Here is a 23,769-nt window from a genome sequence, read left to right on the forward strand (position 1 = left end):
TCTCTCTTTGCCTGCTGCTGAATATTTCAAAAACAAGATCCAAGTGAATGGCAAGTGAGGATGCTCAGTGTTTTGTTTCACTGGAATGTTTTCATCCTCATTTGCTTTTTGTACGTGAGGATAAAGAGCTTCACTGTCTGGGGTTGTTGTTGACTGAAATCTAGCTGTGAGCTGAGCACTTTTTGAGGGATGAAGTCATTGCTCCCATTGCTTTGTAGGACACTTCATGAAGTCCAGTTGTGCCAAATGATGTTGCCCAATGCTTGTTCTGCACAGTGTGTTTTTTAGAAGTAACTGGGTGCAATGTCTTTCCTCATCCAACAGCTGACCACAACTTTAATTGAGGAGGTTTCCTTTAATAACGGCCTTAATCAAATCTGAATGACAGTACAACTCTTCTAGGTAATGAATCATGTACGTATGTGGTTTATATCCAAAAATATGTTTAGTTTATGCTTTCAAAGAAGTAGAAAAGTTGATTTGCAAATGTACTCAAATATAAAATTTAAATTTACAGATTATACAAATATTAATGTTTGATACTAACTTACTTGATTGCATATGCTAATAATTATTATCTGCTCCTCCGCGAATCGCCACCTTATCGTGGTGGAGGAGTTTGAGTGGCTCAGTGATCCTGGGAGCTATGTTGTCCGGGGCATTAGCCCCTGTTAGGGTCTCCCAAGGCAAACAGGTTTCAGGGGAGAGCCCAGACTAAGAGCGGTTCAAAACGACCCCTATGATAGTTAGCCCACGGACTACAGCCACCTCGCCCGGACCAGGGAAACCGGGGCACCCTCCCGGAGCCAGACCCAGGAGGGGAGCTCGTAGGCGAGCGTCTGGTGGCCGGGCCTTTGCCCATGGGGCCCGGTCGGGCTCAGCCCGAATAAACACCATGGAGCAGCCACCCTGTGGACCCACCACCCACAGGGACAAGCATCGGGGTCGGGTGCTATGCAGACCGGGCGGTGGGTCGGGCGGGAGGCCCGGGCATGCCGATCGCCAGCGGCATAGACTAGCTCTAGGGACGTAGAACGTCACCTCGCTAGCGGGGAAAGAGCCGGAGCTGGTGCAGGAGGTGGAGCGATACTAGCTAGAAATAGTTGGACTCACCTCCACACACAGCGTTGGCTCTGGAACCAAGCTCCTGGAGAGAGGTTGGACTTTGTCCTTTTCCGGAGTTGCCCAGGGTGAGAGGCGCCGGGCGGGAGTGGGGATACTCAGGAGCCCCCGGCTGAGCGCCGCTGTGTTGGAGTTCTCCCCGGAGAGCGAGAGGGTCGCCTCCATGCGCCTACGGGTTGCGGGGAGTAAGGCTCTGACTGTGGTTTGTGCTTATGCACCAAACAGCAGTTCAGAGTATCCGGCCTTCTTGGAGTCGGTAGGCGGCGCCCTTTCCAGGACCCCTCCCACCGACTCCATAGTTCTCCTGGGGGACTTCAACGCTCACGTGGGCAATGGCGGAGAAACCTGGCGGGGGGTGATTGGGAGGAACGGCTTGCCTGATCTGAACCCGAATGGTGTTTCGTTATTGGACTTCTGTGCTTGCCACGGTTTGGCCATAACAAACACTATGTTCGAACATAAGTTGGCTCATAAGTGTACCTGGTACCAGAACACCTTAGGCCGGAGATCAATGAACGACTTTATAATCGTATCATTTGATCTGCGGCCGTATGTCTTGGACACTCGGGTGAAGAGAGGAGCAGAGCTGTCAACTGATCACCACCTGGTGGTGAGTTGGATCAGATGGCAGGGGAACCGGTTGGAAAGACCCGGCAAACCCAAACGTGTAGTGAGGGTGAACTCGGAACGTCTGGCGGAGGACCCTGTCCGGGAGGTCTTTAACTCCCACCTCCGGAAGAACTTCTCACACATCCCGAGGGAGGTTGGGGACACGGAATCCGAGTGGACCATGTTCAAAGCCTCTATTGTGGACGCGGCCGCTAGGAGCTGTGGCCGGAAGGTCATCGGTGCCTGTCGTGGCGGCAACCCGAGAACCCGGTGGTGGACACCGGAGGTGAGGGAAGCCGTCAAGCTGAAGAAGGAGACCTTCAAGGCCTGGTTGGCCCAGGGGTCTCCTGAAGCAGCTGACGGGTACAGGCAGTCCAGAAGGGCTGCAGCTGCGGTGGTCGCGAATGCTAAAACTTGGGCATGGGAGGAGTTCAGGGAGGCCATGGAGAAGGACTTTCGGTTGGCCTCAAGGAGGTTCTGGCAAACCATCCGACGGCTCAGGAAGGGAAAGCAGGGCTTACCCCAGGCTGTTCTCAGCAGGGGGGGGGAACTGCTAACCCGGACGGAGGACATCGTCGGGCGGTGGAAAGAGCACTTTGAGGAACTCCTAAACCCGACCAACATGTCCTCTGCAGAGGAGGCAGCGCCTGAGGACCTAGGGGGAGGCTCACCCATATCCCTGGCAGAGGTCACTGAGGTAGTTAAAAAGCTCCTTGGTGGCAAGGCGCCGGGGGTGGATGAGATCCGCCCTGAGATGCTAAAGGCGCTGGACATAGTTGGGCTGTCCTGGCTGACACGCCTCTTCAATGTCGCATGGGGGTCGGGATCAGTGCCCATGGAATGGCAGACCGGGGTGGTGGTTCCCATCTTCAAAAAGGGGGACCGGAGAGTGTGCTCGAATTACCGGGGTATCACACTACTCAGCCTCCCAGGGAAGGCTTATGCCAGGGTGCTGGAAAGGAGGCTCCGACCGCTTGTCGAACCTCAGATTCAAGAGGAGCAGTGCGGATTCCGTCCCGGCCGTGGAACAGTGGACCAGCTCTTTACCCTCGCAAGACTACTGGAGGGGTTCTGGGAGTTTGCCCAACCAGTCTACATGTGCTTTGTGGACTTGGAGAAGGCAGTCGACCGGGTCCCTCGGGGGGTCTTGAGGGGGGTGCTGCGGGAGTATGGGGTGCCGGACCCGTTACAACGGGCGATCCGGTCTCTGTACGACTGCAGTAGGAGCTGTGTCCGCATTCTCGGCAATAAGTCAGACACGTTCCCGGTGGGTGTTGGCCTCCGCCAGGGCTGCCCTTTGTCACCGGTCCTGTTCGTGATTTTCATGGACAGGATATCTCGGCGCAGCCTGGGGGCGGAGAACGTCAGTTTCGGGGGTCTCGGGATCGCCTCTCTGCTATTTGCAGATGATGTGGTCCTGTTAGCCTCCTCGGATCGTGACCTCCAGCATTCACTGGGGCGGTTTGCAGCCGAGTGTGAAGCGGCGGGGATGAGAGTTAGCACCTCCAAATCTGAGGCCATGGTTCTCTGCCGGAAACCGGTGGATTGCTCCCTCCAGGTGGGGACGGAGTGCCTACCTCAAGCGAAGGAGTTCAAGTATCTCGGGGTCTTGTTCACGAGTGAGGGTAAGATGGAGCGGGAGATCGACAGATGGATTGGTGCAGCTGCAGCAGTAAAGCAGGCGCTGCACCGGACCGTCTTGGTGAAGAGGTGGTTCGGGCATCTAATTAGGATGCCTCCTGGACGCCTCCCACTGGAGGTTTTCCAGGCACATCCAACTGGGAAGAGACCGCGGGGAAGACCCAGAACACGCTGGAGAGATTACATCTCCCAGCTGGCCTGGGAACGCCTCGGGATCCCCCAGAATGAGCTGGAACATGTTGCCGGTGAGAGGGAGGTCTGGGTGGGCCTGCTTGACCTGCTGCCACCGCGACCCGACCCCGGATAAGCGGTGGAAAATGGATGGATGGATAGATATACACATTCCTGAGATTAGTAATTTGGCATTTCGACCATATCATCATTTTGTTTTCTTGTTGGTCTCGGTACAAAACAATCCAAAAGACCAAAACCACTGTTCCTCCACTGATGGGCCCCTCTGGCTTTTTCCATCATCCGTCATCCTTTAAAGAGTTTGTTGCTTGGAGTGTAAATAGACTCGTTGGTCACTACAGGGAGATAAAGATGCCCAACATTTCACTTGGCTTGGCAGTCACTTCACAGACCCTGTAGCTATGGTGACTTTTTGGAAAAAAATGTACAACTGGATATTTAACATGCATTGCTTTTTAAATAATATTCATCTTCTCAATCCTTTTTTATGTGACTAATATGACCCAAATTGACCAACTAACTTGGTTTTGATAACAAATGGTAAGAACAACTCATATTCGGTCTATATTCAATTCTTCATTTACTCACTGTGTATTTTTTTTCATATTTTTAAGTCATCTCTTACTCTTTCTAAAAGTTTTGGCGACATTAAATGTTCATTTACCATATAATGAGGAGAAAAGTGTTTGAAAAGTGTGATTTTAGAAAAGTGTCTGCATAGCCTTGTCTTTTTATGTGTCTTTAACCACAAGGAGGCAGTGTTGATCTATTACTGTAGTGTAATAGAGTGTAGTATGCCCTTAAATAGGAAGATGGTCACTTTAATTAAAAGCCGGTTCATTAAAGTGTTGAGGAGAAACACAGATTCGTTGGACACTCTGTACTGGCCTCACAGAACAGTATGGAAGCACAGAATATATATGCAGGGAAACGGAGCCCCTGAAACACTTTTCAGTCTCATGAACGAGATATCTAAGACTAATGGCAGCCATAAAACTATTTATATTGATTTCTAAATATAAGTTTGACAGCTGTGTTGATTTGGATTGAGGGAAAATGTGACCACATAAATTCAAGATGAGAAGTGCTGCCTTCAGGTGCTGTCATGAAGCTCAGATAAACAAATGTGTATACTTCACTTCCCTTATGTCTATGTGACAAATAATTGGTAAGTGACACATTTTGGTGAACAACAACGACATTAAGTTTAGTTTCGTTCCTTCGTAGTTGTTCTGCGTATACAACCTGGGGTAGTCAAAATACAACTCCACCGATTTCCACTTTTCTTTCAATATCAGCCACTGCGGTACACTGTCGCATAACAACAGTGTGCGGTTTTAAGTTTAGCGTACAAGTTTACGAGCGGCAGTGAAGGCATCACGTCCCTATGGAAACTCAACGCTGAGACTTGTGACTAAAGTCCGTGTGAAGTAAATGTAGCGTTAGAGAAGAGCTACACGCTACATATCGGGCCTTACTTCTCTGTACTTGTGAACTCGTGGACTTTTGAAACGTCATCAGGCTCAGCCCAAGTACTGTTCCAATTCAAAGTTCACATCAAGCCAAGCACGCACCAAATGCCAGGATGTGGCTCGCTCCGCGTGTTGCAATACTTCCGCCATGTTGGTTTTAAACCCACTCCTGTCACAGTCTACATGGCGGCTAACATTGCTAATAAACTAGCATAGACACTGCTAACAAACGTTAGCTCTAGTTATCGTTGGTGTAAACTAGTACGTTAGCCTCGTTAGCTCCAGCCGTGGAGAGGCTACCGTATTCAATAACAAAAGCAGGCTTGAAAGGGCAAAGTACGATGGACAAACTTCAAGACCTCGAGAGTTTTTTGAAGAATGTTGACAAAATAAGTGAGTAGTATAGCAGTTAACCGTATAAACGCCATAGCTAACAGATATCTGAATGACGTAATGTTTTCTGTAACCCTTCAGTTGCAAGGTAACCATGGAAGTATGTAGAAATAAACAATGTTGATAATCAAAGTATTTAAATAGTACTTTTTTACAACATTAATTATTTTCAGGTGAGCTAGTGAAGGACCTAAATTCCTCTGACGTCGAAGTCCAGCAAAAAGCAATAGAGACAGCTGATTGCTATATCGCTGCCTTGGATGAACCCTGCAGGACGATAGTCAACAAGACTACAATCAACACAAACCCGCCACTTCAGACTTCCTTGGTAAAGACATGCACACAAAGTCACCCAAGTACAGCTGGATTCCTCCTCTCGCTCGCTATCTTTCTCACTCTGTCTCGCTCTCTGTTGCCGTCTCTGTCCCTCCAAAACAACACACAGAGCACAACCAGCAACTTCTTGTTGTGTTGTCTACCTTGTCATTTCTGGTCATGCGAGAAGGGACAAGGCAATGTACAACAGTAGTAGAGACTAGGTAGCTTTTTGTTAACATTCTCTTTAATTATTATTTCCCTGTTTTACAGGATCTGCAGAATGAAAATCCAGGTGAGCAGATTATCTGGTTGTCCCTTGCACTAAATCGAAACATTTAAGGAGACTTGTATGTCCTCATTGTGCATAACAATGTGAAATGTTTCTCTGAGCCAAACAAAATACAGCAATAAATATAACTTTTATGTGTTTTTAAGTAAGTAGGTCTTCAACTGCCTCTGTTTAGCATGTTTGTGACTTCGCCATGTGCTATAGTAGGAAGAGAGATGTGGTACAAAGTGTGTCATTTGCAACACTGAGAGTGGTCCTCTGGAATTTTAGTTTCAAGGGTGTCTATGTTTCGCGCTATCTGCCACTTGCCTGCTCAGACCGGTTCAGATGCCCCTACCTTTTGTGATATCTTTGTCAATTTAGTTGGCAGACGTTTCACTCCCTTATCAAACTGTCAGTCTGTCATAGCAAGGAGTGCTCTACTACGGATTAGAGGAAATGAATGATTGGACATGAGTGATGTCTTTTTGTTGGTTTGTCTGTCTGGAGGCCTCTTACAATTCTTAGTGGATAGGAGACTTGTAGTACTGACTGTTTAGCCACCAAGGCCCTACACTGTAGAAATACATATGACTATGTGTGGGAGCAAATAGCAGCCATCTCTAGGTGAGCATTTAGCACATAAATCACTGAGAACTGTAGTGATCTTAAAAGCTTGTATTACCTTTTTCCCCAATATGTCTCTTGTACACTCATCCTTGTACACCAGAGAATTTCATGAAGATTATTGAGAGAGATGCTGAAGACAGGAGCGTAAGGAGGACTGCAAAAGCAAACAAGGCAACCGGTGTGTTATTCTCTGTTCCTTAAAAATGCTGTTGGAGGTGAACAATTGCTGCTCTGTTGGGCTACCGATTATATGCGCTTAAATGTTGTATACCATTTGTGTCACTGCAGTATTCAAAGACAAGGGAAATGAAGCTTACGCTCAAGAAGACTATGAAACTGCAGTGAAGTATTACAGTGATGGCTTGGCTGAATTGAGGGACATGCAGCCATTGTACACCAACCGAGCACAAGTGAATATCTTTCAACTAAGTTCTTAATCTTTCAAAGATTTTAAGTTTTAACACAAAAACAAACATTGTTTTTCATAATTTAATCCCACAAATTGATCCCAGATTAAAGGCAAACGTGACAAAAGAAGAAGGAATCAAAACAGATCTGCTTTTGTGTGCCTATAACAGCGACTTAAAGCAGAAACCTTTGGTTTGACAGATGTCTCAAGGCAACCTGAGTATTGCCAGCTATCTTCATTTGAATATGATTATTTCCATTAAATTAATTCTACAATCAATATTCAAAGACCAAGCATCTTGAAAGTCTCTGCTATGATATATTAATAAACAAACAATGCTACACTACTAATCACATTCTTTATTTTGTAAGGCCAGGTTTATTTTATTACTGCCTGTCTAATGTTTAAATCTACTTAGGCCTACATCAAGCTGGGGAAGTACAAGGAGGCCATCAGTGACTGTGAATGGGCCCTGAAGGTAAGGTCCAGCTGGGAACTAAGGTCAGTCAGTTGCTGCCTCATTCCTCATAGTTTCATCAGAGGCACCGCTCTTTGTGAATCCTGTAGTTCAGTGGAGATATGTTTAGTAGGCAAATGGGTTGAGTGGTTTTATTTACGTCACTCAAGCTAAATGCAAGTTTACAATAATATCATTTTACTTAAGTTTTTGGTGGAAGTATGTCTATAAAGCCACTGTTGATTTTCTGTAAGTGGAGAGTTCCTTTGAAGTTCAGATTGAACATTTATTTGTTACTTTGCTGGTGTTGATCATTTTCTCTCTCTTAGTGTAATGAGAGGTGCATGAAGGCTTACCTACACATGGGGAAAGCATATCAGGCGTTAAAGAAATATAAGGAGGTAAGAATAATTACTATCATTACATCTTATCACGTTTTTTTACACGTTGCTGTTGTGTACAGACAGCATCTCATCTAACTATAGCAAAAACAACATAATGAAAGTTGTATGCCTGGAATAGATAGCAAGCATAAAAGCTGTCCTAGTCTCACAGCAATCACAAAAATCTATTTTTGTATTGGTATTTTAATCCATTCACAGGAACATAATCTTGTATTTAATATTGATAGCTGGTGAAAATATTTGTGTAATACACCTGTTGTAAAGATCATCATAGTTTTCTTTTTGCCAAATTCTTGTGCGGAGATACTGTAGACTTTTGGAGTGACCCGAATCATTTCCATTTCCACAATGATGCACATCATACAACCATCGATGAACTAAATTCTTCCCTTTTTTAGTCCAGAAACTGCTTTGAGAAGATTGTGGAAATTGAACCTGTGATGGAGAAGATGGTGAAAGGTAAAGAAAATATTTTTTTCCCCAAGAGGTTAGTTTAGAAAAGACTTTAATATATTCAAGTCCTTTTGTGATAACTGCCTTAATTGGCAATGTATTATGTCAAACCATATGGGTTAGATGGGAGCCCATCAAAAGTATATAGCGGACATGTCGTTGAGTTGGTTGTCAGTTATGTGGTCTCAGCTCATTTAATTGCAAGACTGTCATGACAACCGAAAGCTTAATGTCACAATGCGGTTGCCCAGAAAAAAGACACATTCAGTCATTATAATTGTGTTTCATACAAATACCTTTGAAAATGATTCATCAAGTTATGAACTGGAAAATAGCGCTCAATCATGCATATATGCACCACTGTGCAGTCTCTTTGCTATTGTCATATCAGGTGCAGTATTACATTTCTAATACTTCTAATACTGCCTAAGTAGGCAAAATACCTGCATGCCTATCGTACTCAGGTGGTGCATGTTTATGGCAATAGGCGAGTGGGGTGGTCATCTCAGGATGGCTGTTGCACTATTATGACACTTTGTGCTTTCTTTCCTTCTTCTACCGCCCTTGTTTTCTCCATGCAGAATACCTGACCCAGGTTGATTTAGAAGAGGGAAGAGAGAGTCAGGAGATGAATGCAAGGCAAGAGTTTGACAAGGGAGAGGGGAATGACACAAGAGTGCCTCAGCTGCTGGAGAAGTTGGCGAGGCCTGGCCAGATTCCCTTGTACTACTGTGGAGGATTGGAGATTCTGTCACAAGCAGTTACTGACTGTGAGTGTGTTTGAGAAAATGTTTGCACAATTATCTTTCTGCTTTAATCTCTCTGTGTCTACATTTACCTAACCTTAACCTGCTTCACTGGTCTACCTACTGTATTTTCACAAATATCACTAAAATGGTCAGAAAAAGATCAGCCTTTAGGGTAGGAAGGTTACGGAAGGTTACGAATACAGTACTTAAAGGAATACTTTAGCCCCAAAATGACCATTTATATGTCAATTACTCACCCTGTTATCTTGAATTCTTTAAGAAAACTTTTGTTTTTATTGCATGCCTCCATGGTGATCGAAGAATCCAAAAACTGATGAAAATGTATGTATGTATGCTCACTGTTTCCCAAACACATGCATTTACGCTAAAACAGGCTAAATCAAGCTAAAACAGGAACACAAACTACACGTCTGTGCGTGTCTGGATGAGTAACGTGTCCACACAAAGTTAAAGTGTTTTAAATAGTACGGTTTTGTGAAGATGTGTTTGGGAAGTAGTGAGCGTGTAACTGGATGAGTAAGATTTAGAGTATACTGCTCGAATGGTCTAAGAGTTTATAAATGGATGTTTTGATATAGTTTTGCTGTTTATTCCATTTACTTTAATTCATCGGGACTTTTCTTCGTTTTCGTATTCGTTCACCATGGAGGCATGCAAGAAGAGCAAAGTTGTCTTCACAAAAAGGTAGCACGGGATAAGTAATTAATATACAAAGGGTCATTTTGGGGGTGAAGTATTCCTTTAAGAACTCACAGCGAGTATTTTAGGGCAATGTATCAGGTCAAGCAGACGAAAGGGGACACATAACGCTGTCCATCACTGATTTCTCTTCATGCTCCATTTGCTTGTCACAGTGAGCACATTTCCAATATAGAGTATAAAGCCACACTGAAAGAGCACAAACTCCTGCCTGGTGTGATTGGCCATTGTGCAGATGATAGGTATACATAAAACAATGTAACACTAACAACTGCATGAAAATTGCTGTGCTGAACAAAATTATTCATATTTCTATTCCATAATCAATCAATAAAAATAAGTTGTCTACTATTTGGTGATACCTGGAGAGAAGTGAAACCTCCAGTGCTGGTATGATTTGATTTGGGATCTGTTTCTAAACTTATCAGTTATCGGAATTATACGGTGCATAAATGATGATGTAATTTGGTTGCTGAACTGCTGAGTGGGCTGTTCCGAGCCAGCAGCATTAGCTGTTCCATCAGTTAAGTGATGTTGTACTGAATAATGAACTTTAAGGTCTTGTAATAGCTGTTAGTGAAGGGCTGTGTAGGCATTGTAAGTTGTATTTGGTGTTTTTGAGCAGACAAACAGGGGGATTTTTATGGGATGACAGCTAACACTATTATGCCTTCTGGGGTTGTCTTGGGTGCAATTGAATGAAACACCTGTGATAGCAGGTGTCCATTCCAGAACCTCAGTGGCATTACCTGCACTCATTCCTGACACATTTAGAGTGTGTAGCTAGTGCCTGTCCGTTGGCTTTGTTGATTTATGACAGGCTAGCCTGAGGAGCTATAGATGAACAGTGGCCCTGGAGCATGCTAGGGGTTATCTAAGCTTATGTATTGTATATTCTATTTTCTAGCAGCCTCCCTGATCAAGAAAAAAATACCTTATTAAACTTAGTTAAAGAGTATTGGTCCACACCAAAACTGTTCATCAAAGTAGCACAAAATACAATAGACAGCAAATCCCCTATACTGCAACATGAAGGAAATGGCTGCAGGCAACAAATCATGTCAAGCTTTAGCTTAGAACTAGCACAGTACTTGTTGCAAAATGCTTCAGATGAATGAAACCAAACAGGATTAGCAGCAACATGCCCTTACAGAATGGTGATCTTGTGTTTGTTGGAAATGTGTTGTGCACAAGATGTTGCTCAATATTTGTTTACCAAGTCCTCTACTGTATGAAAAGGGGCCATTGTAGACAGGCAGCAGCTGCTCTCCCCCAGGTTGTTCACCCCTCCGCCGTCAGCTGCTGATATTTTTGTAAATGTTTGTGACGCAAGAAATGACTTTGAAACTCCACACTTTTGATATAACTCGTTAGCTATTGCCAAAAGGCAGAAATCAGAGCTTTTGTAAAACAACCTAGCAGTACATCAAGGTCAATGGCCCACTCAGTAATATATTTCAGCTAAGAAAAATTTAGTTTTAACTTGTATTAGTATTTGTACTAATCCATATTCTTTGCACTGGCTGTCCACTGCAGAATGGCAAACATTCCTTACCCAATCACTCTTTTTTCTTCATTTAGATGAATAAAAATGTACTGTCAAATTATGTCTGTCTCAGAGTGCCATTCAATTGAAAAGGGCAAAACTTACATAACACACAACTGAAAGGATCTCTTAAGGGCTGACATCGCCAGCTTTCTCCCCTAAAAGTGTTCCCTCACTGCCCTGCTCTACTTTCTGTATGCCCAACTCATTATAAGTGGAAAATACACCATTCTTTAACTTCCTCCTTTTCTCAACATATTTTATATATTCTTTACCAGTGTGCTGTTGACTGTAAACCAGTGAACAATGCAAGCAAAACTAAAATGATATGTAGTTTTCTGTCTTCTTACACTATCTACTGTTCTTTTTTAACAGGTACAGCCCAGACCCTTTTCAGACTGAACAATGGCTTTAGTATCATCAGCAGCAATGACACGGTGAGAAGGTAAGGAGACCAGAGGGAGAGGTAGCTGTCAGCCCTCAGTGGAGCTTTGACAGATGGACCCAGAGAAGGGGCATACAGACACAATGATGGCCTAAACTAGAGCGATCATTCTCAGTTCCTCCCTCCCCTTCTCTCTCTCTCTCTCGCTCTCTCTCTCGCTCTCTCCCTCGCTCTCTCTCTCTCTGGTTGTTTGTGCAATAGCCCAAAGAGGAAAAGATAATCACACTGTAGGTTGAGATGAGTGCTGAAATGAACAAAGGTCTTGTGTTTTGTCCCTGAAAGAGGGGGTGTTTTTTACAAGATACACATTTTGAATCCCTCGTGTCAGATCCGTAAGGTTATCATTAACTTGTCTCGTCTAACTAACACTTTCCACGTAGTCCATAGTTAGCACCGTCATTATTCAAGTTAGAACAAAGAATGCAACATAATGGCAATCTGAACCTTGTGAAAATAGCCAACAAGGATACTGCTGTGAGCCAAAAAATAAGCACTTTTTTCTTTAACTTCGACAACGGGTTTTTGACAACGAGGACAAAAACTGAAACGTTGAAATTCAAGGTCCACCCTGTAGGGCAGTGGTGGCCTATAGGTTAGAGAAGTGGAATGGCCATTAGTTCTATTCCCCGGACCATAAGGATAAATCTGGTTGGGGAAGTTACCATTATTCATCATTACACCACTGAGGTGCCCTTGAGTTCAACCCCAGCTGCTCCAGTGGAGCTGCAGCGTGTGGTTGTAGTGAGCAGTTTCCAGGTGTGAATGTGTAGTTGATGTGAATGTGATCAGGGTGTTCCCGAAACAGAGAGAACTAAATTAACATCTAATAGATATTAAAATAGGAAATCTGGCAATTGCCTTCAGCAAGCAAGTAGCAGCACATACAAGCTTCTCCAGGGCAGAGACAACAGTGATATGTATTGCAAGCTCCTTAGTGGCCATCACTCACATGCTACCTACATCAAATGTAGATAAATGGAAGGGCAAAGTGCATTATGACATTCAAGTGTAGTATCAGCATCTTGGTCTTGTGGATTGCGTGGAATTGCTACCTGGTATAATTAACACATATTTTACCATTAGTAAATATTGGACTTGTTTCATATGCTACGTTCTGTTATTGTCATTTTAATTTACATTCCACCCTTTGTGTTGTTTTGAGATACATATTTATTGGCATACTTTCATGTACGTAATATTTTCATTATTTGACAGTGTTATTTCAATTTGATTTGTATTATGTTAATTAGAAGAGAACTATGCTAATACCACTGCATTTTATTTTCTCTGCAGTTGTCTGTTGCAGAAAACGAAGGATCCAGACAGCCAGGAGTTGTGTGCGTCTGCTCTGAAATCATGGAGGGTTATTTGTTGTGGAAACGGTATGGTGTTCATTTGTAGCAATTTGCTCTCATTGAGTTAGCAGGAAAAAGAGGAAAAAGAAAGAATTAGGATACTAATATAATCCTCTATTATTGCATTGTGGCATGACAATGTGATACTAAACCTTCTCTTTTGTCAAACCTGTATTGTACTTTAAATGACACAAGCTATGTGTGCTTCCGCACATCAAGTGCGAGTGCCAACTTTGATGCTTTGTTTAAACAGTTTGTGTGTGTGCGTGTTAATTCCATATGAAAAACAAAGCGTTTCTTCAGTATCAACACAAGTATAGCAACCTAACATTCACGTCATTGTGTACAGACTAGGTTGTTGTTCTTTGGGAGCATAACAGTCTAATGAGCTCATTCTTTGTATATATACCATGTTTTCCTTTTGCTTCCAGATGAAAACCAGAAAGTGTTGATGACATTCCCACTCACCAGACAGTCCATTGTGCACTTGATAACATCGGAGCATGTTGCAGTGCAGGAAGAATGCCTGGAATTACTAAATGTGTACTCACGGATGCCACATGGAAGACTTTTGGCCATTGACAACCTGGATGTGCCAATGTAAGACATTCCTTTTTGTTGTCATTAGGTGCAACTGATGAGATCACATAGCTGGAGTAAAAATACACTTAAGTATGTAGACAGCGATGGTAGGCTCAATGTATGTATGTTCTAATGAATCAAATTACGTATAATACTATTTCCTTTGGCTCTTTACATCCCTACTGAGTAGTTGAATGACTTTCATTTGCCGTCGTTTTATTGAATGAAATTAGTGGTCAGCCTCTGGCCATATGTTTGTGATTGTCAGTCTAATTTCCATCTAATGAGATTTCAGGGCAGAGGAACCAATAAATGTTGTATATCATTACTGTAGGACATAGTTTTATCAATTACACTGAGTGGCCTAAGTGATTTCTTATCATTTGCATGTCTGATAATATCTGAGCTGCAGCTAATTTGATTTTCAGAAAATTAGGAAGAATGAATATATTGTACTGATATATTTTTCTTTGTATCCCTCTCTCTTTCTCTTTTTTTCCCCTCTCTTTTTCTTTATCTTTCTCTATTCTTAATCTGGGTCCAAAGGTTAGTGAGGAACCTCATGGCGTGCATCTCAAAGCCAAAGCAGCAGCAGAATACAGCAGTCAACATTCTGGAGAACTTTGCAGCAGAAAACAAGTATTACTGATACACAAACACCAGAGTAGCTCTCCTCACACCCTAGGAAATGATATATTTTATCTCTGGACGAGGAAATACATATTTTCAGATACTCTGCAGAATTCAGAATATGACCCACCAGACAGCCTATTATCGACGCATACCTATATATATTTAAAAGTACTTTAAATTCCACCATCTGATCATGTCAGTATGGGAAATGGAAAGTGTGGCATCTTTAATAATTTAACATGTGCTATACAAGTGTTAATGTCACTTGAAGGCAAAAGGCCGTTCTCAACCTGTTTTCATCTCTGGCTCCTCATGAAAACAAGACATGGAAGGATAACCCAGGCTCTCCGACACAGCAGGAAATAAGTCGAGGTGTCAAGCAGTGGAATGGGCAGATCAATTTTCGTTGTCTAAAGCTCAAAGAGAGTTACTCAACAAAAATGTGTTATATCCTGCAGGGGTTTCTTTCTTTAGTGTTGAAGCTCCGCAGAATCAATGTTCGGCTTTTAAGGATATTTTAGTACAAAAGTAATACACAACCGTTCCAAATTCCATAGAGAGGTTAAGTGTTCGGTCGTGTGTGTAACTGTGTGAGTCTCTGCATCCGTGACTGAGTGAGTGAGCACCTCTGTGTCTTTTCACAGCTAATCTCGCATTCTGCTGCAGCAAACTCCATAATCTTTTGGGTGCCCAGTTATGGCTGCATGCTCAAGGATCTGTCTTGGTTACGGTCACTCACATTTTCTAAAAACACCTTTTATTAGCTGTTTTATACTGCCATTGACTGCCATTGACTCCTGACTCGCCAGTTGACTGCATCGCCGACCCACAGTTGCTCCTCTGCTGCCAGAGACACAGTGTGGGGAAAACAGTTTGCACACTGTTATTGTTTTGGACGGTGTGTTTAGCTAACAGAACTACCAGTACACACACTGCTGTACCATGCTGCTACTCAGCCGCTGCTAAGCGGGCAGACAGCTTGGTGGATTTGCATGATTGTATGAAATGTATTTTATTTGAATGAAGTCTGTTTGATGACGCTTTACAGCACTGGTTGTACATGTAGTCGTTGCAGGCACACCTGGTGGAGTTCTGCCTACTTGTATCATGCTGGGCTGTGAAGAACTTAAACTGAGGATTAAACTTTACTCGCTTCCTCCTCGCCCAAGTATCAATATTGTAACACAACAATGAGCATGAGGTTTTACGTCGGACTTCTGTTTAATAGCTGAACCATTGTGTATGTTTATACATAAATACCCATCTATATAGTATGTCTATCTTACATGTACAGTAAAAATATTTTCACATTTTCTTACAGATTTTGCATTCAGTTAAGGGACGTGTTGACAGACTCTGTCATTCTGCCATTTACAACATTACTGGTAAGATATGTAGATACAAAGTTTCATATAAATATAAAGTATGCACTGCATATCTATAAGTGTGTTTATGTGTGTGTGTCTGTGGGCAAATGTGCACACATGTTTTCTTCCTTTTGTCAGAGAAATGTCAGCGAGTCCAATCGGCATGTCCTTGCGTCGCTGATATCGGCTATTGGCTGTCTGGCTCGAGATGACGTCATCTGCCACAGCTTTGCTCATGATCCAGAATGTTGGAAGGCTATTGCTGTCGCCATTGTCAGTATCATTACAGACTGGTCTCTTTGCATAGAAAAGTACAAACATTTGTTCATAGAGTTGAATTCAGATGCCAGCACCTGGATAAAGAAATAAAACACAACCGTTTAGTCTGAATGGCACAATTAGATATTATAGATATAGTCTGTCTTGGATATTATAAAAATGTTAAGCTGGTATTTAAACTCACTGTATGCATTTTATTCAGTGTAGAATCTGTTTGCTATCATTACAGAGGCAGTGCAGTGCATGTGAATACAAAGAGGTAATTTACCCTCTGCTTGGTTTGATCATCAACCTTTCAGCTATCACCTCGCCAATCATTCAGGTGAGTAAGGTTGTGTATGATAGTTACTTTGCCTGGGGTGGAGTTTCAGTTAAGCATGGGTATGTTTTATGAGTGTAAAAATTAATTTGTCTTAGTTCTTCTTATCTTAATAGTGGGAAGTGTACTAACTGATACTGTGTCTTAGATAAGGTTGAGCAGAATTATCATTCAGTTTGGGGGGCCCCTTGATAGAATTGTATGTTTTGACAGAATATTCACTCCATGCCACTTTAAAATATTCTGTATTGTAAAACATATATAAAGCCAAGGGGGAGCATGATGTGTGATGCCACCTATTCAGAGGTGAAAGGTATGTGACAATTGGTTTAGCCACGTGCCCCGTCTCGTTTCTGTAGGAGCATGCTGTTTCAATCTGCAACTGCTGCCTGGGCCTGCTGAGGGATAGTGATGGAGGAGTGATAACTGTAAGTGAAAATAACCTATGTACTACACTACAGTATTCAGGAGGGTTTAAAACTACAACACTTCTTATATGTTGTTGCCTTACTCTATCATACATAACTCCCATTTGGTTTTCATGTTTGGCTGTAATACTGTGTGTTGGACCAAGAAAGGTTTGAAAAATGTTAGTACTTTACAGTTGTTGAAGACGATTGATGAAAACTTTCTCTTGTTTGTTTTTCAAACTTCCATACATCCTTTAAGGCATAAAACCATCTTTTCAGGTAACTCAGCGAAAATAAAAGACATTTGTCTTGAGTAACGGGCCTTCTCTGGGGCTTGTAAGCTCACTGGCAATGTGCCCCAAAAGGTGGTAACAGCAATACACAATGTTCAGAGGATCCTATATGTGTCATTACAGTTGATTAAAAGTCCAGCTCCAGGTGCTGTTGTCTGTGCTAATGGCTGTTACAGCAGTTTCACACTGCATATGCAATGCCCTCAGAGTCCCACACTTCCACCCATCTGTCTCTTTCTTTTGTTTTATTGCTCTCTCATTGCGTGGCTGGAACTTTTTCTTCATTGTCACCTGTCAACATCCTTTAAAAACAAAAACAAAAGATCTATTGTCTTTTCTTGTCCTGTCTTTATTTCTCGTACGTCTTTAAAGCATCATACAGTTTACACCAAAGCCCTAAAGCCCCAATTATTGCTTTTTTGAGAGGATGGCATTGTTCAAAATCGCATAGTCACATACTATTCATAAGTTTAACGTAAAATTAAGAATGTAGTGCATTCACACAGCACAGTTTATGGATTTTGTGTATGCAAGAAATGTTTACTACATTAACAAGAATTTCTGTGTATGAGACATGAACTTACTGCACATACTCTACTGCCCCACAATGCATTGCGTGTCTTGAGATTGGCCGTCAGTATTGTGAGATTTTGAACCAGGCTAAAAGCTGTTAAAACTTCCCTTTATGAAGCGACATTACCATCTCATTGGAGCTGTAGTTTGAGTATGTGGTAGCCCCTTAGCTCTGATTTGGTCTCTACCAACTCCTTAGAAAAATATCTTGGTCTTATCTTCCATTTGGTACTCGAAAGGCAGTGTGCAGTGAAAAATAAGAGCATATTCTGTAAAAATGTCTGCCTGCTGCTGCTATGAACGTGGCTGGTGAGATCAGTGATACTTAACTGAAAGCTGCAGTGGTTAAACGGGAGGCTTACTTTTTTAACAAAATGGCATCACTCAAATTAGTAATTTGTACCCTTGACTCAACAGATCCCTCCTGCAAGACAAAGCAAGCATGTGTGACCTCTAATTCATATTTGTTTCTATTCTTGTGGTTCTTGTTCTCGCCTTTTCTTTTTATCATCTCGTCTTTGACAGGTTCACTAGGTGCAACTCATTCACCAGCTTACAATTGACATTCTGTCCTTTATTGCTGTAAACACACTCCACAACACCCACTGATTTCACATCTTGAAAAGGCAGTTTTCTCTTTTCCTACTCCTACATCAACACTATCCAATTCTCTTTGTGTCCATTAAGAACTGTTTTGGGTTTCTTTCTGCTACCTTTCTTTCTACCTCAGCAGTTTTCTCTTGATCCTCTGCTATCCTGTCTATTTCTCTGCTGTGTTTTCCCATCTGTTTTTCTTCTTCTACTTTTCTCTTTCTTCTAATGCCAACATTCTTCTTGTCCTCCAGAGAGCCACAGGCGTGCTGAGCACTGTCCTCCCTCAGTCCCCGGAGGCCGTTCAGCATGTTATTCAGGGGGGTGCGGTCCGGACCATGCGCTTGCTGTTGAAGGTGCATAACTATACACATAGCCAATTTGAATACATCAACACATTTGTATTTGACTTTTGGAATGATATTCTTTTTCCCAAACATCTACAAATGGATTAATTATTCATCAAACAGCCCATGACGACATATATCCTTAAACATTCCCTATCATCATGATCTAAAGACATGATAAAAACATGCTGATGAAAAAACAACTACATTTATTTGTAGAAAGTACATAACTGATATTAATATTTCAACTCAAACTGTGTAGGTTTTCTTCGACCAATTCCACTACAGTTCAGTTTTTCTGACCTCCAAGTGTAGACATAAAGTTTGAGTTTTTAAACATGCGTTAAACTTGTTTAATATCATTGTTATTTCTGTGTCTGCCTACCCAGGGAACAGGGCAGACTGCCACCAAGTATGCCATTAAGACTCTGACAGTGTGCACTGCTGCCAGTCACTTGGCACGGGAGGAGCTGGTGAAGTCTGATAAAAGTGAGACATGATTGACATGTTAGCATTACTTTTACAAACTCTCTCATTAGTTTGTGAATAATATTTTAGGGTTGACCCAATATGCAAACGAAGTGTGTGTGTGTGTGTGTGTGCATTCATTTGCATATGTGAGTGCAGTGTGCTGTATATCTGTTGACTTTCATGTCATTGCATGTGTGTATGTTAATACATTTAAAAATGCTATTCCTTGCTTATTCACTATTTATTTTTCATTCTACACAGAACTGTCTATTTTACGTAATTTGCTGGCTTCCAGCTGTGATGAGATGGTGTCAGGAAATGCAGCCCTGTGCTTGGCCCACTGCCTTGAATTGGAGGGAATTGGCAGCACCCTGCTGGGCACTGATATTGTGCTGCTGCTGCTGCGCCATGCTGCAGGGGACGCTAAGAGGACAGCTGTGCGACAAAATGCAGCAATTGCTCTGGGAAAGCTGTGTCGATCCGATCCAAGGTACCCTCTCACCTCACTCTATAAACCACATGCTGCTGATTACATTCTAGAAACTAGCCTGAAGGAGCATCGACAGACGAGATGAAATGTCTCACTGAAATGAGATAATGCGAGTGTTATGGCTCTGGTTGAAAGAGTTTGTCACGCATTACGCAAGTGTATGATTTCTGGCCTAGGCTGGCCTGAAATATAAGTAATACGTGTTTATTTTTATTTGCATAAAAAAAAATCAGTATATACAGTGTATATATAAAAAAAAATCTCTCCTGCAAACATCCACCACTTTGACTACTGCAGTCAGTGTGACTAACTAGCAAGGTGATAGCCATAACATTACCACATTTATCTTAATATTTGCACTTTGATAGGCAGCAGCAGATTAAGCTATGTCTTGATGTCTTGATTGCACCTAATGCTTTAGATTGACGACATAATATTGGTCTGAGGTTTGGGTTCTGGCCGCAGTTATTGTTAAATTAGTTTGATTGCTTTGTCAAACTTATTAATTTAGTCCATCAACATTGCTCTCTGTTGGATATATTTTTTCAATGTGCTTTTTTTCCATCAATTGAATATACCTCAGGTGCAACAAAGGGTTATAAACATCCATCCCATGCAGACCTACATAACGGGATGGCCAGAGCAGCGACCGTTAGCGGGCTATCTCATTCTATTACTACGGTCGAAGCATAGTTCTGTGTGCCCTTTTCTTTTTTACGAGTGAACTGACCACGGCAAGCAGTTCTACTCTCATTTCATGCCTCTGGTCTGAATACTTAAGTCAGTGTGACATTCCAGTTTTTTTAGTTTTAATACATTGGCAAAAAAATGTTTTAATGACTTTAACAAAGGCTGCAGCATACATTAACAAAATGTGAAAGAAGTGAATGCTTTCTGAATACACTGTATACCCTTTGGCCCTTTGGTATTTGGGCCAGCTCTACTAAACATCTTATGCAAAATGCAACTACATATTCCATGTAAGTATTACACAAAAGCTACAAGTCTGCATAACCTACAAGTTTATAATAGCTCCTAAGTTCAGTATTTCTCTTTATTGTTTTTTATTAAGGGGTTTTATTTGTACTGCAGTGTAAAATTCAACTGTGAACATCTATTATTTCTCTACACAATGATGTTTTGCTGCTGGAGGCCATCTTCCATATAGTGCAGCACCATTCTGATTTTGTGAGGATAATTGTTGTGTTGTACCGCCCTGAATAATGGAAGAAGGCAGCAACAAACATGTCTCTTTGTTTTTAGGAACATTTTTTTTTACTGTACCTTCAGGCTACAAAGCTCTGCTGTGACTGTGTTGAGTATGTGTTCTTTAGTTCACACAAGTGCTGTTTCAATTGAATGCCAGCCCACTGAACACACTGTCACTGTTTTCTTTTAATAAACTGCTTTCTTCAATTCCAGACATATGAACAAACTTCGAGAACTTCATGGCATTGAGATCCTGCACTCCTGTTTGAAGCTTATTACATAGACTCTATAGCACATTGTATAATCTCCTTGTTCTCCTCTGTAGTCTGTTTGGGCCTAGACATAAAGACCAACATGTAAAGCAAAAAATAAAAGTCATATAATTCCCTTTTCTCTTCTTTAGAATTATTTTTTAAAACTCTCGTTTTTAATTGCTATTCATTTTTTTGACGTCTTGAGAATATCCAAATATCTATTTCATTAGAATTATATTCTGCTCCTAATTGGTTCATCTACATAAACAAAGGCTATCAACTTTACCAACCTTATTGTGTGTTATTATTTCTCATGCAATGTGAATTTATGTGGTTAATTACCATGAATACGTGTGGATGGAGGTCCATGTGCAGTAATGCCTGTAATTGTTGGATTCTGAAGAACAGATATTGATCAGGCAGCATTTAACATACTGATGGGATTTGAAGTGAGAGACAGATTAGAGCGTTGTATCCCTTTGGTTGAAGTCTTTTCATAGGGGCACTCACTCAACTGTCTTCAACGTCTTACCATGAAGAACTATGCTAAATGCAAATTATGTAGCATACTGCAAGCCTAACAGCTAGTATTCCTGGCAAATCTCAGCCATACCTCTATGTAATACCTCCAAGCTCTAATATAATTGTGTATCCTAAAAGGTGATTTTGCTTCATGTCAGCCTTTGGTATATAGCTCTTATTTTTTGGTTCTTTAGCAGTGTGGTCACTTTGTTTATTTTTGTTTTTTATTTAGAAAAGGTGCAGTTACTGATTTAAAAAACAAAAACTTCTTTGTCATCTGGGTTTGGATTCTTCAGGGGGACACAGTTTTCCAAATTGGGCCCCTCATCCACACCCACCACCACGCATTTTAAAGACTGTTTATAGTTAGACTAAATCTAAGGTCTGCTAAATCTGCATGTCTTTGAGATATGAGGATGACTTGTATACTCACAGAAAGGGCTGTGAATTGGACTGGAATTTAATGTGGGACTTTTCTTTGCTGTGCTACAACAGCTCTAACCACTGCACCACAGTGCTGCTCTCACTACTTGAATGTTGAGCCAGGCCACTATGAGAAGGTCAGAGATATAACTCTGTAATGTTTACACACCCACTGTGATGCAGATTTGTACTGGGAGAGACAAGTGGAATTGGAATGATTTTAGCTTTCCCCCACATGAAAAGGTCTGACAGTGTAGAGGTTGTGGTCGGGTGAGTTAGTGTGTGTTTGTGAGTATGTGCAATTATTCACAAAACTGGGATTAGAAAGCTCTGCAGAGAAGTATGGCATCGAATTTCTTTGAAACAACAATTTCAGCCACCGTGTTATTACATCTTAGGAGGGAAGTAAAAAGGCCATATGGAATTTTTAGCTGCGGTGCCATAGTTGGGAGTGGCAATTCCATTCTGTTGGTCACTCCACCACTTTCATCCAAACAGAAATAACTATTTTTAAAAACAATTTTCCATAAAATGTCCCAAAAATTGCTACACATGGTGGATATTTTGTTTTTTAGTAAAATATCTCAACGAATGCCATGACATGTTCCAGATATCCTAATGGCTTTGATAAACCTCTCCCTTTAACATTAGCACACTTCATTTATCCAGTAAAATATCTCAACATTTACAGGATGGATTGGCACACTATGTTGTACAGACATTTATGGTCCTCAGAAGATGACTTTGGTGATCTCTTGACTTTTCCTCTAGTGCCATTAGGTTCACATCAGTGGTTTTGATTGAAATATCAATAATTATTGGATGGATTGCCATTAAATTTAGTACAAACATTCATATCCTTTACAGAATGAATATAACTTCATCATTTAACTCTTGCCTCATCTTCTGGTCAAAATGTTAATGTTACAGTTACTTTGATTTAGAGCCAATATCTGCAATACTAATGATACTCCTATGAGCCTCAGCTGTACTTTGGTGCAAATTATCTAATGTTCCCATGCTAACAGGCTGAACTACAATTGATACATGTTGACATTGAGACATTTAGTTTAAGCATACAGGTTTAAATAAAAGAGTATTTTGCAGCAACTCACTTTAAGATGTTTGTCATAAAGGGTTTCAGGTCCCTACAAATAACTTCTTGAATCACTGATTTGAAGAGCAGATGCGAAGGTGTGCCCTAATTTGTATGTCCATAAGGTTAGCAACAATCTGTACCAATTTTGATGCAGTTTCTCAATATCATAATTATACCATAAATTAATATATCAAATTGAGAGGTAAATTGTTAATGTGCTCCAGATATTTTGTATCCGTGACTACGTAGTATCTGCAGTGAGAAATCTAATCCATGTCTAAATGAACTGCAGAGGACAAAAGCTCCCTGTAAAGGGTGACGCCATCTGAGCATGGCTGCAAACAACTGATACCCTCTGCTCGGATGGATTAAACAGTAAACACTCATTCACTGGGACTTGAGTGATTGTAAACAAGACTGAACAGCAATGAGGAGCTTTTGTTGTTTCACACTAGGATTTGTCCTTCTTACAGGTATGTGCTCATTGTTTGTGTTTATTTTTTTAGTTGCAGTACAGTATTAACTTAGTTTGGTAGTTTATTTATTAACAGTGACACAAAATGCTGAGGATTTTTTCTTTTTTCTTATTTTCTTTTGCATAAAAATATGAATATACAGCAAAAAATTAACCTTAAAACTTGAACTATACTACTACTACTACTGCTACTACTACTACTACTGTGTCATATCAGTATATCCTGTAGAGAAAAACTCAGTGCATACA

At 41.5% G+C, this 23,769-nt stretch overlaps 1 protein-coding gene across 2 annotated transcripts; it reads left to right on the forward strand.

Annotated features, from left to right (window-relative positions):
- The first annotated feature begins 5,217 nt into the window (after positions 1 to 5,217).
- Positions 5,218 to 21,286, forward strand: ttc12 (tetratricopeptide repeat domain 12). 2 transcript variants are annotated; one of them, XM_031861082.1, is made up of 21 exons: positions 5,218 to 5,429; positions 5,603 to 5,757; positions 6,018 to 6,039; positions 6,746 to 6,823; positions 6,934 to 7,055; positions 7,473 to 7,532; positions 7,841 to 7,912; positions 8,314 to 8,374; positions 8,950 to 9,138; positions 11,759 to 11,828; positions 13,122 to 13,210; positions 13,615 to 13,783; positions 14,312 to 14,404; positions 15,720 to 15,783; positions 15,904 to 16,038; positions 16,274 to 16,366; positions 16,723 to 16,791; positions 18,485 to 18,586; positions 18,967 to 19,066; positions 19,310 to 19,538; positions 20,961 to 21,286. In XM_031861082.1, the coding sequence occupies exons 1-21, from the start codon at positions 5,378 to 5,380 to the stop codon at positions 21,028 to 21,030; spliced, it is 2,094 nt and encodes a 697-aa protein (XP_031716942.1). In that variant the 5' UTR covers positions 5,218 to 5,377; the 3' UTR covers positions 21,031 to 21,286. The 2 variants fall into 2 exon arrangements, with proteins under 2 accessions (XP_031716942.1, XP_031716941.1); XM_031861081.1 differs by having other exon boundaries at positions 19,310 to 21,286.
- The last annotated feature ends 2,483 nt before the right edge of the window (positions 21,287 to 23,769 follow it).

Source organism: Anarrhichthys ocellatus, unplaced genomic scaffold (genome assembly GCF_004355925.1).
Source record: "Anarrhichthys ocellatus isolate YVR2014 unplaced genomic scaffold, GSC_Weel_1.0 scaffold24, whole genome shotgun sequence".
Lineage (NCBI taxonomy): Eukaryota > Metazoa > Chordata > Actinopteri > Perciformes > Anarhichadidae > Anarrhichthys > Anarrhichthys ocellatus.

Coding starts and splice junctions, on each gene's coding strand:
- ttc12 (XM_031861081.1), top strand. CDS start 5,378: ATGGACAAACTTCAAGACCTCGAGAGTTTTTTGAAGAATGTTGACAAA. Junction 6,040..6,745: donor TCTGCAGAATGAAAATCCAG/GTGAGCAGATTA, acceptor CTTGTACACCAG/AGAATTTCATGAAGATTATT. Junction 16,039..16,273: donor AGGCTATTGCTGTCGCCATT/GTCAGTATCATT, acceptor CTATCATTACAG/AGGCAGTGCAGTGCATGTGA.